At 37.0% G+C, this 16,253-nt stretch overlaps 1 protein-coding gene across 3 annotated transcripts in view; it reads right to left on the bottom strand.

Moving 5' to 3' along the window:
* Positions 1-16,253, bottom strand: part of VPS13A (vacuolar protein sorting 13 homolog A) — a 111,677-nt gene that overhangs the window by 67,935 nt on the left and 27,489 nt on the right. For all 3 annotated transcript variants that reach the window (XM_063421771.1, XM_063421772.1, XM_063421773.1), the window contains exons 20-25: positions 15,399-15,535; positions 12,263-12,395; positions 11,359-11,476; positions 6,002-6,140; positions 1,865-1,949; positions 35-207 (exon numbers count right to left, since the gene is read on the bottom strand). In XM_063421771.1, coding sequence (XP_063277841.1) covers positions 35-207; positions 1,865-1,949; positions 6,002-6,140; positions 11,359-11,476; positions 12,263-12,395; positions 15,399-15,535 — 785 coding nt within the window. The remainder of the gene's footprint in view (positions 1-34; positions 208-1,864; positions 1,950-6,001; positions 6,141-11,358; positions 11,477-12,262; positions 12,396-15,398; positions 15,536-16,253) is intronic.

Here is a 16,253-nt window from a genome sequence, read left to right as displayed (position 1 = left end):
TGTGCTTCAGGAAAATTTTAAAAAGTAATTTTACCTCAGCTACTTCAAACTTTAGCTGGAAATCTGTCATATTTTTTAAAGACTCTTGTTTGCGTAGGGTTTTTCGCCTCGTACTAACAGCTTGCTTGAGGGAATCAGACGGGACATCAAAAAATGGCACATCTTCCACAGGACTGCTTAGTGCATCATAAAATTCTTCTTCTGATTCTAAGGATTAATTCACAATAACATTACATAATCAGTTTACACAGCCAATATTTTACAGTATTATGACCTGGAGTTTTTATATCTACATCTATAAAAGCTTAAACGTACAAGTATCTAGCTGACAGCTCACAACCAATAAAATCTGTTTTCATAATCATCTCAACTCCTGCTTCTACAACTTTACATCACACCTACAGCTGCCTCCACCATGTCATCATAAAGTTCAGATCTCATTAGCTAATTCCTTCTGTCAGCATTGTCTTACTTTTGGCTTTGCTTTGTCTTGCCTTTGCTTAACTCATCTGCAGGTCAGACTGCTGCTGAGAGTATAGGAGCTTTGGCCTCAATATCAGGCACACTACTTGGGATTTCTTCCTGTTGTAGATCTCTGATTTCAGAGAGACTCCTAGGAACTATCAAGCTTTTAATCTACTGTACATTAGTGCAGAAATATAACCAAGATAAATAGATTACACTCTCTTGTGAAGGTCATCTTCACCTAAAACTCAGACACTGAAGTATAAGGTAATTGGAAGAAATATCCTTTAAAAAAACTCAACAAATCACATGAAGTATTTTGTAACACTTAAAAGCAGCCCTGAGTTTTTGGAGGGTGAAGATAGAGAATTAATATAAATCAATTAAAAGGACTGTATAGCTGTATGTATATAGGAGAGATTAAAATCAGACTTGATTCAAATCTAAATCTAGCTATTATTGTCTCAAATTACTTGTTGCCATCATGCATTCTCACTTCAGCCTAATTTTTAAGAACTGAAAGACATTTCCACTCTACCTCTGGACACTTAAAGGAGCTCATATAAAAACAGATGAAGATGCACAAATACATATTTTCACACATACTGTATACAGCCTGAATTTAAAACTATAAAGTAGACATAATAACCTTGCTGATAATTTTGATAGTATTTGCTGACCACACAAATCATTAACTTGAGAAAGGAGTAGTAGTCTGGTTCTCTGTTTCTCCAGTTGAGTGTTTTGGCATCACAAACATGATTGAAACCAAAATAACACCGATATATTTGATTATTTTTCTAATGTAACTACTGGATGAAATGTTACAATCTAGCTAAGCTGTTTTGAACAGCAAGGCAGTATTGAACACAACTGGCTCTCTCACAGCCAATCTTTTGCTTTATCCCGTAGAAGTCAAAGAGTTTCTTTATAAAAATACAGCAGTTTCTAACAATCATCATTTCACTACCTCGTAATTTAAATAACTCCACCTAAATAGGAGAGAAATCCTTCACCATAAGAAAATAATTAAAACCATCAGAGAACTAAGTACATGCTAAAGCTAAAAAATTTATACTAATTCAGATGCCCTAAATAGAGATTTGCAATAATATATGCCCTGACAAAAATAAACCCACCATACCAAACAAAATTCTCCTGCTATACTCCCAGGAAGGGAATTACAAAAACAAGCACACAGAATTTTGTTGCTATGAGAAAATACTCAAGTAGTTTGTACAGTATCAACTATAAGCTAAACAGATAACACTACTCAGCCCTCAAGAACTCAAGCCCCATATCCTTGCTTACAGAAAGAATAATAAAATAATTCAAAGAACTCAAGAACTTCTCAACTTGAGCCACTTCTTAAGAAAGACTTTAAAATAGATTATATTACCTGATTCAGGAAATGAAGGAAGATCCAAAACAGGATATATGCCTTGAGATAAACGTGGTGCTGAAAGCACAGGAGACTGTATAGCCTGAAACAGGAGATATCATAAATTCTTTTCTTGTATTTATTGGTCATGCTATTGCATGCATATATGCTGCATTCAAATTTTACAACTTAGATGGTAAATTTAGCTTAGGTGCAAATCAATAAAGTTAAACACTTACATCACTAAATTTATAAGCATGAGGAGAAAGAAGGCCTAAAACAGGTAGAAGCAACTATTGCATTTGCATCTAACAAGAGAGAATACACCAGGAAACACAATGAAGAGGTTCAAACATTCAACTACACAGACCAAAAGGTGGTCAGAATTGGCACATTATATGAAAAATCATAAAAGACAAAACTTAGTGCCTCAAAGTGCCACTATACGAACTTCAGAGAACAGTAAAGATCAACAGTTCTTTACACAAGTGCTGGGTGCAGAAAAAAGAGCTACACAAAACATCAGAGCAGACAGGACTGCTTTGTATTTCATAGAACCATGGAAACATTTCGGTTCGAAAAGACCCTTCAGATCACCAAATCCAACTGCAAACCTAGCACTGCCAGAGACATGGTTTAGTGGTTAACCTAAATGCCACATCTACAAGTCTTTTAAATAGCTGCAGGGATGGTGACTTATCCACTGGGCAGCCTGCTCCAATGTTTGACAATCATCTTGGTGAAAAAGTTTTCCTAACATCCAATCTAAACCTCCTTTGGAGTTATCGGAGGCCATTTACTCCTGGCACCTTTTACTTGGGAGAAAAGACCAAGACCTCAATCTTTCTTGCAGTGAGTAGCCCAAAACTGAGCACAGGATTCGAGTGTAGCCCAACCAGTGCCAAGGACAGCAAGACAATCACTGCCTCGGTCCTAGTGACCACACTATTGCTGATGTACGACAGGATGCCCTTGGCCCTCTTGGCCACACACTGGTTCATGTTCAGCTACCTGTTAACCAGCATCTCCAGTTCCTTATCTGCTGGACAGCTTTCCAGCCACTCAATCCTCAGCCTGTAGCACTGCTTGGGGTTGTTGTGACCCAAGTGTGGGACCTGGCACTTCACCTTACTGAATTGCTGTGCTTCAGACATTATGGGAAAAAAAAAAAAAGTAGTAGAGAACTTAGAGGAGACCTCACAGTAGTCTTAATCTTTCTCACAAGAGGAAGCAGAGGGGCAGACAGTGATCTCTTCTCTCTGGTAACCAGTGACAGGACTCAAGGAACAGCATGAAGGGGTGTGAGGGAGATTTACACTAGGAAAAGGTCCTTTCCCAAGAAAGTGGCTGAGCACTGGAACAGACTCCTCAAAGAAGTGGTCACAGCACCAGCCTGACAGAGTTCAAGAAGTGGTTAGACAATGCTCTCAGGTACATGGTATGACTGTTAGGGATTGTCCTGTGCAGAGTCAGGAGTTGGACTCTGATGATCCTTGTGGGTTCTTTCCAGCTCAGGATAATCTATGATTCTAAGCCTTCAATTGTCAAATGCAGTTATGCACAATCCATAGTAACTGAAAATATGTGAAATGCCACTAGAGTGCACTCTAGAACAGGAATCTTCCACTCCATGTGGTTTCATATATGATAGAATTAAATTCTCTTAGTAAAGGTATCCAAAATTATTTATCATCAAGTCTCAGAAAGCAATCTCAGCAATCTGAGCTTGTAAGGAATTCTCACCTATAAGTTCTACATGTACATGTATTATACATGTGCCTTGCACAGAGTATCAAAGTAAGAGGACCAGTGTGCACTGTGTGGCCTTTCTTTTTGAGTGCCTTTGGCTCTGGACTGCATACCTTCTCCTCTCCCTGTTACTGCATCTTTCAAAGCTCACTTTCAGATAATTATTCACAAAATCACGGTATCAAACCTATACATGGCAACAAGAAACACTCATCTTGAACATTGTTTCCAAGGCTACATTTTCATCTTACTCTCAGCATTCCCACATCTCTCTTGGTCTCCAGCCTACCTAATCTGAATATATTTTACTGACTTTACTGAATATATTCATGTCTACAAGTAAGAAATAGACAAAGTATTTAAGAGTCTTGTAACTGTGAAACTGTGAACTGTCTCATCTGTAACACTTCCATATTCTAAGAAAACAAGGAGAAAAAACAGTGAAATTTGACTTCATAGTACCAAATCATGAAAAATAGCCTTACACACTGAAGTGTCTTATTGCACTAAAATTCTGAGCACAAAAAACATAGGCAGATCTGTTCCAAAATTTGTTGTTTTCACAGCTCAAGAACACTTCCATCACTAACTCAAAATGTAAAGAAGAAAACAGCACTCTGAAAAAAGGATTTCACATCCTTTTCAGTTCAGAAATGATGTGATGCTAACAATGTTCAGAAGAATTACAGCTGTAAGGATGAAAGCATGGGAGTCTACCTGCTACCATCAAAGCAAAAAATTCCCTCAAATTATTAATTTAATACCAGCAATTAAAGTCTGCCAAGTTCTGAAGTAAATGGAATCTTGAGCAGACGGGTTTGAGCTCAAGTTTTGATATGGATTCACATACAATGCAAACACGTTAATAATGTGGTCCACAGTCTTTCCTCACCTCATCTAGTGTATACCACAACTAATGTACAGGTATAACAAACTACTTCAAGGTCACTTAAAATACTTCAGATGTAACAGTGAATTCTATAATTAAATTCAGGTATAGACAGTGTTAAAAAGCACAGGACAATCATCTAATAAATGCAGATTCTATTTATGTAAGGGTAAAGTCCCAATACCTATCTCAAAAAAATTAGCGTGTGATTAGTTGCACAAAACAACAGAGACTAGGACAGCTTTTGGCTCTGTATATTACTACTATATGAAGAGTGAAAGAAGTCAGAATTAGCTAAAATTTTAATGGCACCACTAAAGAGATGGCAAGAACAACACGAAGAAAAACAGCCTTTATATGTATTTTCAATAGGTATGCATGTCTAATTGTTGCATTTACTGATAGTAAATATTATGCTAATATAATCCACAGAAAATACCAAACTGCAACAACAGCTTTCCAGAACAGTGCAGAATAATTTGTACAAAGATGGGAAGATAATTATCAAATCTAAAAAAATTCCAAATACAAAGATGACCACTTGTCCTGTATAACCAAGTGTGCAAGTTACTAAAGAACAGGCTGTTGGAAGTATTTACAAATGACAGAAAAATAGAGAGCCAAATTTTGTCTTTGACTTACAAGATTTCACAAATATTCTAATGATAGGACTGCTTTACACACGTATAAAACATAGCCAGATCACAGCCTAGTCATGTCAAAAATTAGCAGCTGTGAGTTTATTTCCTAATTTCGTTAAGAACAGCTCAATAGGTGAAATATATTTTTCAGGAATAATAAGAAGGGGACAAACTTCTGTTCTGAAGAAGGCATAAAAAAGTGACCCAAAGCATTTTCACCAGGGAAAGAGGGTAGTGAAAGAGCAAGAACCACTGTCCAAACTCCTAATAGTTATAAGCGCAAGGAAGAACTTCCACCCCTGAGCTACATTGTGTAATGGACTTAAAATGGGAAAAGCACTGAGGCCACCTGAAAAAAACTGCTATTTTTGCCAGGCAGGCATTGTTTATAAAACAGATAGTGAGCAGTTTTTGTTTGGCTTTTGAAACTCTCATCTAACATCACATAATACTTGAACTTCAAAAATTCCAGCATTGTAATATTTTCTTCATTACACAAAACAGCTGAACCCAAATTCTGCAATACATGCGTAAATTTGAAGGTACAATTAAACTAATCCTCAACAAAACTGAGTGTGTTTGCTAGTCAAGATTATTATGAACTACAAATTAATTCCCATACTAGTAAAACTCTGAGGGTTCTATTTTAAATCCAAACACTGGACAACTATTTTATAATTATTGGCTAAAGTTGACATAAACTAACCAAATAGAAAGAAAATTTTCTACAGCTTTAGAGAATGAGTTAACTCTTTCAAGAGGCACTAAGTTAATGCTTGTTCATGACTTTTTTGTGCACCTTTCAAAACTGGAATGTTAATATCAAGAAGCTATTTTTCTGATAATTTTTAATGAAATCTCTTTTAAAAACCTTACCTCGGTCATTTTTGGAGGAGAACTGGTAGCAGGCGCACTTTCTGGCTTAGGAATGCTATCAATTAGCTCCAAGATACTTGTCACCTTCTGGTCTGATATTTGGACAGAAAGCAAAGGCAACTGTCCTGACAGTTTGAACCTGTTTTTTAAAGAACCAAAGTCAAAAGTTCCACAGTTACAACAATCAATCTTAAATTACTTCAATCAAACTTCACATTATTTTTCTTCCAAAAAACACAGAAGTCTTCCTGGTCAGAAAATTCTTCATCTAACTTAAGCATATAGTGTGTATATATACATATATGCGTATGCAACCCTTCTGTTGCACACAGAAAAGTTATTGATCAGCAAACACCCACTTAGTAGCATAATTTATATTTCCACCTGCTACAAAGTCTTGTAGATCAGGACTAGAAATAGTACTAATAACAATTCCTGGTTAGATTACATCAGGCACAATTTCCTTACAACCAGAAATTGCTTCCTCTTGTTCACGCATTTAATTTAATTACTTAAAATAAATCACATAACTGAGTTTTTACACAGCCTTTTACAAAAGAGAAGGTGGAGGGGTTTTTTGCATATGAATGTTTAGGGCTCAAAACAACAAAAAAAGAATACAAAATACTTCCTAAAACTCATGTATAGTTAAGTTGACTATAGCAGTAGTCTAGATCTTTGACAAAGGAATAAACATATAGCAATATAGGGTATAAAAGATTAAATAACCATCTTTAAAAATGAAAATAGTAAAACATAGTTTAAGTGTATTTTAATAGGATTTGGCCAAAAAAAAGAAAGTAGAATCCTGTCAAACATACACACTGAGTTTTTAAAGACTGAAAACACAACTCAGTTTCTCAGACAAGTGAGTGTAATAGAAGTAAGTGGAAAATTGACTCAAAGAACATATTGTGCTTTAATTACAGCTTCTAGTTAGAACAGATGAAGAGGTCTGTTCAATAGGTAACAAGCAGCATGAGATACTTAATGCATGGTGTGTAAGGAAAAAGACAAGCTACTTCCTTCCACTTTTGATGTGCTTAATTCACATCTGAGTCTTCAAAGTGTCATAAAAGATAAGACTGAAGAAGATGTGAGAACCAAAAGCTCCATATTTTCAATCCATTTCAGCTAACTTTGTTATTATGAGAATACCTGAAAATACAGCTTCTGACACTTAAGGAAGCACAAAATTGTACATGTTAAACTATGACAGCAACTAGTTTTCTTTGGTTTATGAACTTCTTCACATCCTTAAACTTACAGCATTAATTCTCAACTACAATCCTTAATTCCAGTTCTATCAGAGAGAGATTTAGACTCTTCCCTTTTTTTCCCCTTTTCTTTCTTTTACTTATAGAGAGGGTTAAGGTAGATGTGTAACTACCAGGTTTGAAGGGCCTGTCTCTATCATGCTACTCAGTTGTTGGAGAAGCAATAGAAATTAAATAGACAATAGCAATTCTCACTTTTAATTCTCACTTTTATTGCACTTAAACTTCTCTATAAAAATTTCTGTACATTGTTAAGACATGTTTGATGAGTGTTTCTACAACAAACAGCCCATACAGTAAGAAGGAAGGCACTCAGCAGATATAAAGCAGACAAGTGCAAATAATCTGTGCTCTCTACTTTGCTCTTTAAATGAAAGGTTTTAAGGTTCAGAAAACCTCCTTATGGAGAATCAATTACACCCCATTTGTAGAGACTGAGGCACAGAGAAGCTAAGTGCTTCAATTGATGAGGAAATCTGTGCAGAAACTTCCTTCAAATTCAGTCTGGAAAGAAATGTTAAAAAACTGCCACCATCAAAGCTGAAAATAGGTATATTCCTTCACACTGGAATTTTCATTGTGTTTATAATGAATGCTATTATATAGGATGGTCTTAATATTGCTATCCTAATACTTTTCTTCATATACCTTCAAAAACCATATGACAGACTCTCAGACACCTCCTCCAGAAAACGGAAGAGTCATACAACAAGAAGAAACAAACCCTAAAAAATATAAAACCTTACATAGGCTATAAAACTACAGAATAGTATTAGTGCTTCCAAATGTGAAGTAACAGCAACTGTAAGGAACGTCCTATTACCAGAAATTAAGAGAAATGTAGATATTCATATCCAACCAGAATGAAAGTCTGTTTCAATGATTAGGAAATATGAGTAAATGAAAACACAGATGAACAGCAAAAGTCCTTTGATACAGAAGTCATTAACAAAATTACCTAAATTAGTATTCTCCTCAAGGCAGCAGTATAGAAATGTTCCTGTTATAGATTGACACAGTTTGGTTTCTAATTGAAGCGGAAACAGTTCCCTGTCAGGACCTTGGAATTGTTTTGAGACAGGCACCTATCAGAGTTCATTTTTGAATACTGACACATTGTTGGACCACTGAGGAAGCTAGATGCGACTTTGAGGAATACCCATGTAACATTTTGAGTCGGTCCAAGCTAGCCCTTCCTTTTCTTACAGCCACTTGAACAGGTAACATAGAGCCGGGCCGTTCTGTTAGAACAGCCCAGGCCGGCCGGGCCCTGCCGCTCCCCCTGTCAGGCAGGGGAGTCGGGGGAGGCCTGGACGGTCTCCGTCGGCTCCCGGCAGGGGAGGCGAGGTTGCCTACTGCCCGGAGCCCCGGAGCCAGCCGAGCCGGGAGGGAGCCGGCAAAGCCGGGCCCTTGATAACACTTCTGGGCTCAGCTGGGCCGAGCCCACCCCGATTCGCCACCCTCCGGTGACTCCCGGGCAGAGAGGGAAGAGGGGGGAAGCCCGGCCGCCGAAGAGCAGCGCTGCAGAAGCTACTGCCCGGCAGAGAGCACCTGACCATCGCAGGCTGGGCAGATTTAACCTTTTCCTAGAAACCTGAAGCTTTCAAAGATTAACTCTTCCTTCAGAGAGAGAAGAGATGGGCAGAGTGAACACAGAGAAGACCCAGCATGAAGTCAGATGGAGAGAGTGAAGGACTAATTGGAGGAAGGATGGAGGAGTTGCCTGCTGGCTGGACTTCAATTAGAGCCACGGAAATGAACTCTATATGTAGATTATCCCTTTAAATCATGGGAAAGATATGCATCTGGGGACATGATTCTTTATTGGTGGATTTTTGAGCAAAGGTGTTTGTGATGGACTTAGTAATATTGCATTAGAATCTGTGATTCTTGTAGTCCCATGAGATGCTTGAATAGAGAGAGATGAGAAGCCCTTTGTGCCAGTGAAGAAGCGAAGAGACATCTCTGTTCCCTGTGATGAAGAATCCTTTCCCTGTGGAGTTGCTAATCTTTAAAAGGTGACACCCCAATACGCCTGAGTTCACATGACCATAAGCAGCTTGGGAAACTGCTAATGGGAGGAAGGCTTGGAGGGGTCACAGAAGCAGATTTTCCCTGGGCAGGTGTTTCTGTGACAATTAAAAACCCACAAGAGAACTGTTTTGTCAGTGGGATCCATGACTCTAGGAGACACGCCATCTCCTGAAGAAGTAATAAAATACTATTTTTCAAAGAGTGGAACTGACTGAAAATCACAAGTTGTTTCTCTATATTGATTCTGAGAAAGTGAACAGTTTGTGGGGAGAAAGTTTTGAAAGGTTCTCTTTTTTTTTTTTTTTTCCCTCTTCTAGTGTGTGTTAATAAAATCATCTTAGTAACCCTTAAGTTGGGCCTGTTTTGCCTTTTTCCTCCCTAATTCTATCTCACAGAAAGAAAAGCGAGTAGGCACAAAAACCATGACAAATTTGGTGCATTGACCAAGAAAGGTCAAAATTGTCGCATGTGAAACTGCTACATGAATTGGTGTTGCTGCCCGGTTGTCAAACCAGAACAGTGCCCTTCCAAAGTCAAGACAAAGCCTAGTAAATTCATGACTGTTTGGAAGAACAAAATCACAAATAATTCAAATGAGTTCAGTAGTCACTGAAAGATATACAAGCAAAGAATCAAAAAATAGAGACACCCAGTCATCTGCTTTTCAGATGATTAAATGTAAAACAGAGGCCTTCCAAACTAAGAAACTCATTTGTAAAAATTTGCTACTTTAAACAACAGTTCTGGTACTAGATTTTGCTGTAAAATTAACATCTTTCCACTAATTCTCCTCAACAGAACAAGGCTGTTCTATGCAGATAGTTCCAAATATTTATTTTAAAAACCCTGGAAAAATGTAATACTGGGTTTACATGACAGTATACTTATAAAAACAGAAATATAAAGGAATAGATACATTTACACTAAAAATACATTTTTGTATGTATGTAACTGATGTGAGCATAATACCCTATTCAACTATACTAAAAATCACAGTTTAGGGTATTCTTGCTGACACAAAAGCAATGGTTAACCTTTATCATTTGTGCCCAATGTGATATAGGAAAAAATTAGGCAGGAAATTTCCAGAATCAGTTTGGACACATTAACCGTCAGAGCACACTTGGTAGCCAAGACAGGCACGTAGCATTGCAATACTGCAACATGTATACTCATTAAGAAAAGATGCTCCTTAATCCAGGTTATACCTGTGTAATTTTTGAGAGATGTGAATTACAAACCTACACTAAAATTATGTCATTCTGTTATATGACCATAGAAACGAAATCTCACTTTCTAACATAAAAAGATTCCTGTGAATTGCATTCCCCTTATTTGACCTTCCTCACCAAACAGAGATAAAGTAAGGAGGGAAAACATTAAGATGTTTTATAAGCATCAAAATTCAGAATCTGGCCTCCCAGATTTCCAGAAGTTGGCAGCATTACACCATGCAATCACTGATTGTTATTAATTATTAATAACACTACAAATTATTTTCTTCTGATTGGTACAATTTCCATAACTAACAAGATTTTGCTGAACAATTCCAAGTGCAAACTCAAAGCATTAAGGGTTGTTTCTTGGAGAAGTGATCCATAGGAAATAAAAAACCATCAATTTTACAATACGCCAAGTCAAAAGAGCAATAAACCAAGTCAAAAGAGAGGGGCTATGACAGCACACTGCTTTCCAAAATATTTTTTGGTATTTACAGAAGTGATTTTTAGTTTACATTTTTAGCTCCTTAGTATTTTCAATGAGAAATGAAATGTAGCTAGGAAGACTGAAATAGAAGAAGCAGTAATATCTTTAATAAAAATCTTTAAATATGTTAAACATATTACTATAACACTCTATTGTGTTTTCAGTATCTGAAAACTTATTTTATTTTCTATTTTTCTAGACAAATGTATTTTTCTTCCAAGATTTACATACAACCAATGCAAAAGTGCACAGGTATGACTAGATCCTTATTTTTTTCTCTTTTTTCCCCTCAAAAAAAGTCATTTACCATAAAATTTCAAACTTGGGAAAAATACATACCTGGGCATTCTTGCATCTGTAACAACCATAGCCCTGCTAAATTCCAGTTTTACATCCAAGGGCTGCAAGATACACTGAGATGAATTTTTCAGCTTCCGAGCTTCTCGCCAGTTCTCATCTAGAAAAGCAAAGAAAACCTAATGTAAACATTGAAAGAGATTCCTTCTCAGTACACATCTCAGAATTCAAGTATGTGCTATTAGTATATATATTGCTAAAAATTCAGGTGCCACAGTCTCTTTTACCACTCCATCAACAGATGTGTTTATATCTGAACTTCAGACATACAAGACTAATTAATAATTTCTCTTATTCTCATCTACCCCATCCTTGGGGTAGACTTCTCAGGACTAATTCTTAATAATGCATGGTACTGGGAGTATAGGCTTTGGATTCTTACCTGGAACCAAAGGATTAAGAATTAAATGCTTAAGACTTCTCTGATTATGACTGACTATGTTGCTAGTTTCCAAAATACTAAAGTTTCCTTTGATATCTTATTGAAGTAAATTGATTCTTTGATTTCATCCTTTCTTTACCCTCAAAAAAAAAGATCAAACCGACAACTACTTGTGGATTCTCTTAAAATCTGCAGGAAAGCAAAGACACTGAAGGAAAATACCATAAACAAAGTAATTACAGTCTTACATTTATTATGCAACAAATCAAATGAGATGTGCTCAACAAAAGGAATTTATTATAAATTTGCTAAGATTGGAATTGAACTTCTAAAGGTATGTTCAGAAATTTGCAACATGTTTATGGTGTGCTGAATTTAGAACACTTATGCTTGAAGAAGTACATTCCAAAAGATTCTCCACTGCTTCAGCCAAAAATATGAGGCACAACAATCATCATATTATATTTAGTCATATAAAGAAAGATTAGTTTCAGGAATACTTACCATGTTTGCTGTACAACAACTGCATACTGCTGAGCTGGACATCAAAACTGTCATATGCCCTTGACATTATATCTTCAATAGAGGTTTGTCCTACTTTGATTTCTGATAAATCAGAACGACTTTTGCTTGTCATCTTAAAACAGGTCAAAAAAAAAAGTCCACTGTAACTTATGTTAAAAATAACTTGGAGATGCAAATTCACAATGACTAAATTAATAATCCTATTCATCTACTGAGACAGTTTTAATTTTACATGCCATATTGCCTCCTGGAAATATCTTTTTAGTATGCAACTGTGGGAAAAAGACTGTTTTGCGTTAAGCACAGTCATTCAACAGACGACCCACCTCTCACTTAAGTGTATGCCACTCAAAGTGAATACAGAATTACAATCATATTCTGAGAGGAAACTGAATTTTCTCTACCGGTATTTCTAATTCCTATTAAATCAGAGAAACCAATCTAGGAGTCACATTCACTACAAAAATTACTCATCCGTTTCAGGAAAAAGATCTCACAGACACACTTCACAAGTCACTTCAGAAGTCTGATTTTAAAATGTATTCTTCTATGCAATTATTCCAAGAGGAATCTTGTATGGGTGGAAAAGGAAGTAGGCTATTAGACCTAGGATTAGATCCAGGAGGCTGTCTCAAGCTCTCAAACAACTACAAAGTGCCAACTCTACAAACTTCCTAACAATATTCAGAAGAGCTAGTGAAATTGTCACTGAAATAACTTAGATTTACAACCAGATCACATAATTTTTAGTATCTACAGAGCAATCTTCTTCACTCATTCTTCTTTCTGAAGCAATCCAACACATTCTTTTTAAACATGACCTATTGCATGGACCTGCCCTGGCACTGGGGCAGTCCCTTTTACCAAGGCATGGTTCCATGGTACCACCATGATGCGCCCAGGTGCCAAGCTGCACAATGTGTCCAGCTCTTCTGCCGACACCGGACAGAAGCAGTGAGCATACCTGTGAGAGGTGTGCCCTGCTTAGCGATATAGCTCATGGAGGAGGGCAACAGGTCGAGCTGATTGACAGCTGTCTGAATGTGAGACAGTGAGCGCCCAGGTGGCCAAAAGCAATAGTGTGGCCAGCAGAACAAGGCAAGGGATTGTCCCCCTGTACTTGGCACCGGTGAGACTGCACCTTGAATACTAACTATACTTTATCTGGGGGTCCTCACAGCAACAAAGACATTGGGGTGCTGGACCATGTCCAGAGGGGGGCAAGAGAGCTGGGGAGGGATCTGGAGCACAAGTCCTGTGAGAAGTAGGCAAGGGAGCTGGAGTTCTTTAGTCTGGAGAAAAGGAGGCAGAGAGGGGCCCTTACCTTAAAACTACCCGAAAGGAGTCTCTAGCTCTTGAGGATGTAGGTGGGGAGTTAGTCTCTTACCCAAAGAAACAAGAAACTGAACATGCAGAAAGCATCTCAAGTTGTACCAGGGATGGTTTAGAATAGGTATTAGGAAATTTTTTTTTCATTGAAAGGGTTACAAAGCACTGGAACAGGCTGCCCAGGGACATGGTTGAATCATTGTCCCCAGAGGAATTTAGAAGCCATGCAGACATGGCACTTAGGGTTATAATTTAGTGGTGGACTTTGCAGTACTGGGTTAATGGTTGGATTCAAGGATCCTAAAGGTCTTTTCCAATCTAAGTAATCCAGTAGCTCTGTGATCAATACAGGCTGCTGACAATGGGATTGAGAGTTGCTCTATGGAGTAGGACCCGGGAGTGGATGAAAAGCTGGACGATACCTGGCAATGTGCACTTGCAGCCCAGGAAGCCAAACATTCCCTGGGCTGCTTCCAAAGCAGCATGGCCAGCAGGGGATTCTGCCTCTCTATTCTAACTCCTCACCAGGAGTACTGCAACCTGAGGGAGCAGGTCCAGAGAAGGGCCAGAAAATTGATCAGAGGGACAGAATGCATCTCCTCTAAGAAAAAGGCAGAAAGATTTGGTGTTGTTCAGCCTGAAGAAAAGGCTCTGGGAAGACTTTTCAGCAGCCTTTCAATATTTGAAGCGGGCCAAAGAGAAAGATGATAACTCTACCAGGACCTGTTCTGACAAGTCAAGGGGTAACACTTTAAAACTAAGAGTAGGTATAGACTAGATATAAGCAACTTTCTTACAATGAGAGTGGCAAGACACCGGCACAAGTTGCCCAGAGAGGGGGTGGATGCCCACCCCTGGGAACATTCAAGGTTAGGATGGGCAAGTGAGTGAGGAACCTGATCTAGTTAAAGATGTCTCTGTTCATTGCAGGGAGATTAAACTCAAACTTTAAAGGTCTCTTCCAACTCAAACCACTCTATAATTCTAATTGAAATCACATGTTCAGAAAGTAATTATGTGGAAATTAACTAACTTTAGCAAGATCTGAAGATTTGAAATACATTTTTACTAAAAAACAGACAGCAGTCAAAACAGATAGTAAGTGGCAGAATCAATCTTACCCAGAATACAAACAAAAAAAAAAAGTTGTCTGTACACATGTAAGACATTTATTCTGAAGAACATAAGTTCATCAGTAAGATTGCTAATAATATGGACAAAGTCTCTTCTGTTTTACTTTAAAGAAATTCCTATTTTATATGATAAATTAAAATTTTACATACATCATTAAAGGGAAAAGTCAAAAAGATATATCAAACTCAACCATATCTCTAATTTTATCCAAATTATCTTAAAAATTGCCAGTATGTTTACTTTTCTGATTTTTTTTAAAGTAAACTCAGCAATTAAAGGGTAACTAATAATAACATGAAAAATAAGAATACCATTTAATCACGTAAGAAAGAAGTTCACTATTTTATATAGTAAGGCAATGTAAAAAAATGTTACACATCTTCTATGTAATAGTCCAAAGTATCAACAATAGTTTCATACTAGGGAAGGAGTATTTTCTAGCAATTCTTTTGCATTGAACAAATTCACTGAAAAGAGTTGAGTAATTTCTGCCTTGACTTGAAAGCACTTTGAAATAAATACCTAATACATAAATTGCAAGAGGTACTTTTACCTAATCACTACCATAGAACTCAAATTAAGAAACTGTAAATCAGGTAAAAGGGGAATTATTATTTTCAGTAAATTATTTGGTATTGGTTTAAATACATACTTTAAAACTACCAAGATCCAGAAGTAGTAAATTTGATGCATGATCGTAGAATCCTTTTTGTGGAACAATAATATATGAAGCCATGAGGTTTATTTTGAGGTCAAGAACTTTCTGCGTTTCAATAATATACAACAAACCTGAAAAAACAGTACAGTTATTACATATAAACAAACAAAAATAATTCACACAGAATCCACAGGATTAAAAGAAAGTGATAAAATCAGGTCTAGTTTTAAATAAACTCCATATGCTAGTAGGTATAGATGCTCTTCATTTTTTTTTAAACCATACATTATAGACACTCCTTAAAGAAGTATTGAGTAGATGAAATGATATGTAGATGATAGCAAACAGTGCTAACTGACAAATATAGTCAACAACATGACACATGTAAACTCAAGAAAGTTTCCCACTGAGCAGAGATGAAATGAGAAGAACTGGAATGTGAACTGCAACTTGGAAATTACCGAGTTAACCACGGAGATACTCCACAGGTTCTCATACTGAGTTAACCCATAGATTCAGAAATTTAATTGCTCTAGAATTTCTTATTGGGAGTATTCAACTACACTGGTCAAACTGCTACTGTTTGATAGTGAAATACACAAGTTGACACTAACTCTGCTGACAGACATCGCCATCCTGAGATACCAAAGATATGCAAATATATAATCTTACAAAAATTATGCTTAAAAATCATGCAATGACTTGGGAAAATCAGACAGTCAAAAGATTTGAGCTCAAATTCTGCTTTTTTGCTCAGCTTAAGAAGAATGAATGGTATTGCTTCAAGTTAGCTCTGGAAACTGCATTACAATGCAGCCAAAACTCATGAAATATTTACCGTTTACAACA

The sequence above is a fragment of the Prinia subflava genome, chromosome Z (assembly GCF_021018805.1).
Source record: "Prinia subflava isolate CZ2003 ecotype Zambia chromosome Z, Cam_Psub_1.2, whole genome shotgun sequence".
NCBI classification, from domain to species: Eukaryota; Metazoa; Chordata; class Aves; order Passeriformes; family Cisticolidae; genus Prinia; species Prinia subflava.
The sequence above is the reverse complement of the archived record's forward strand: the minus strand, read 5'-3'. Positions and strand labels throughout refer to the sequence as shown.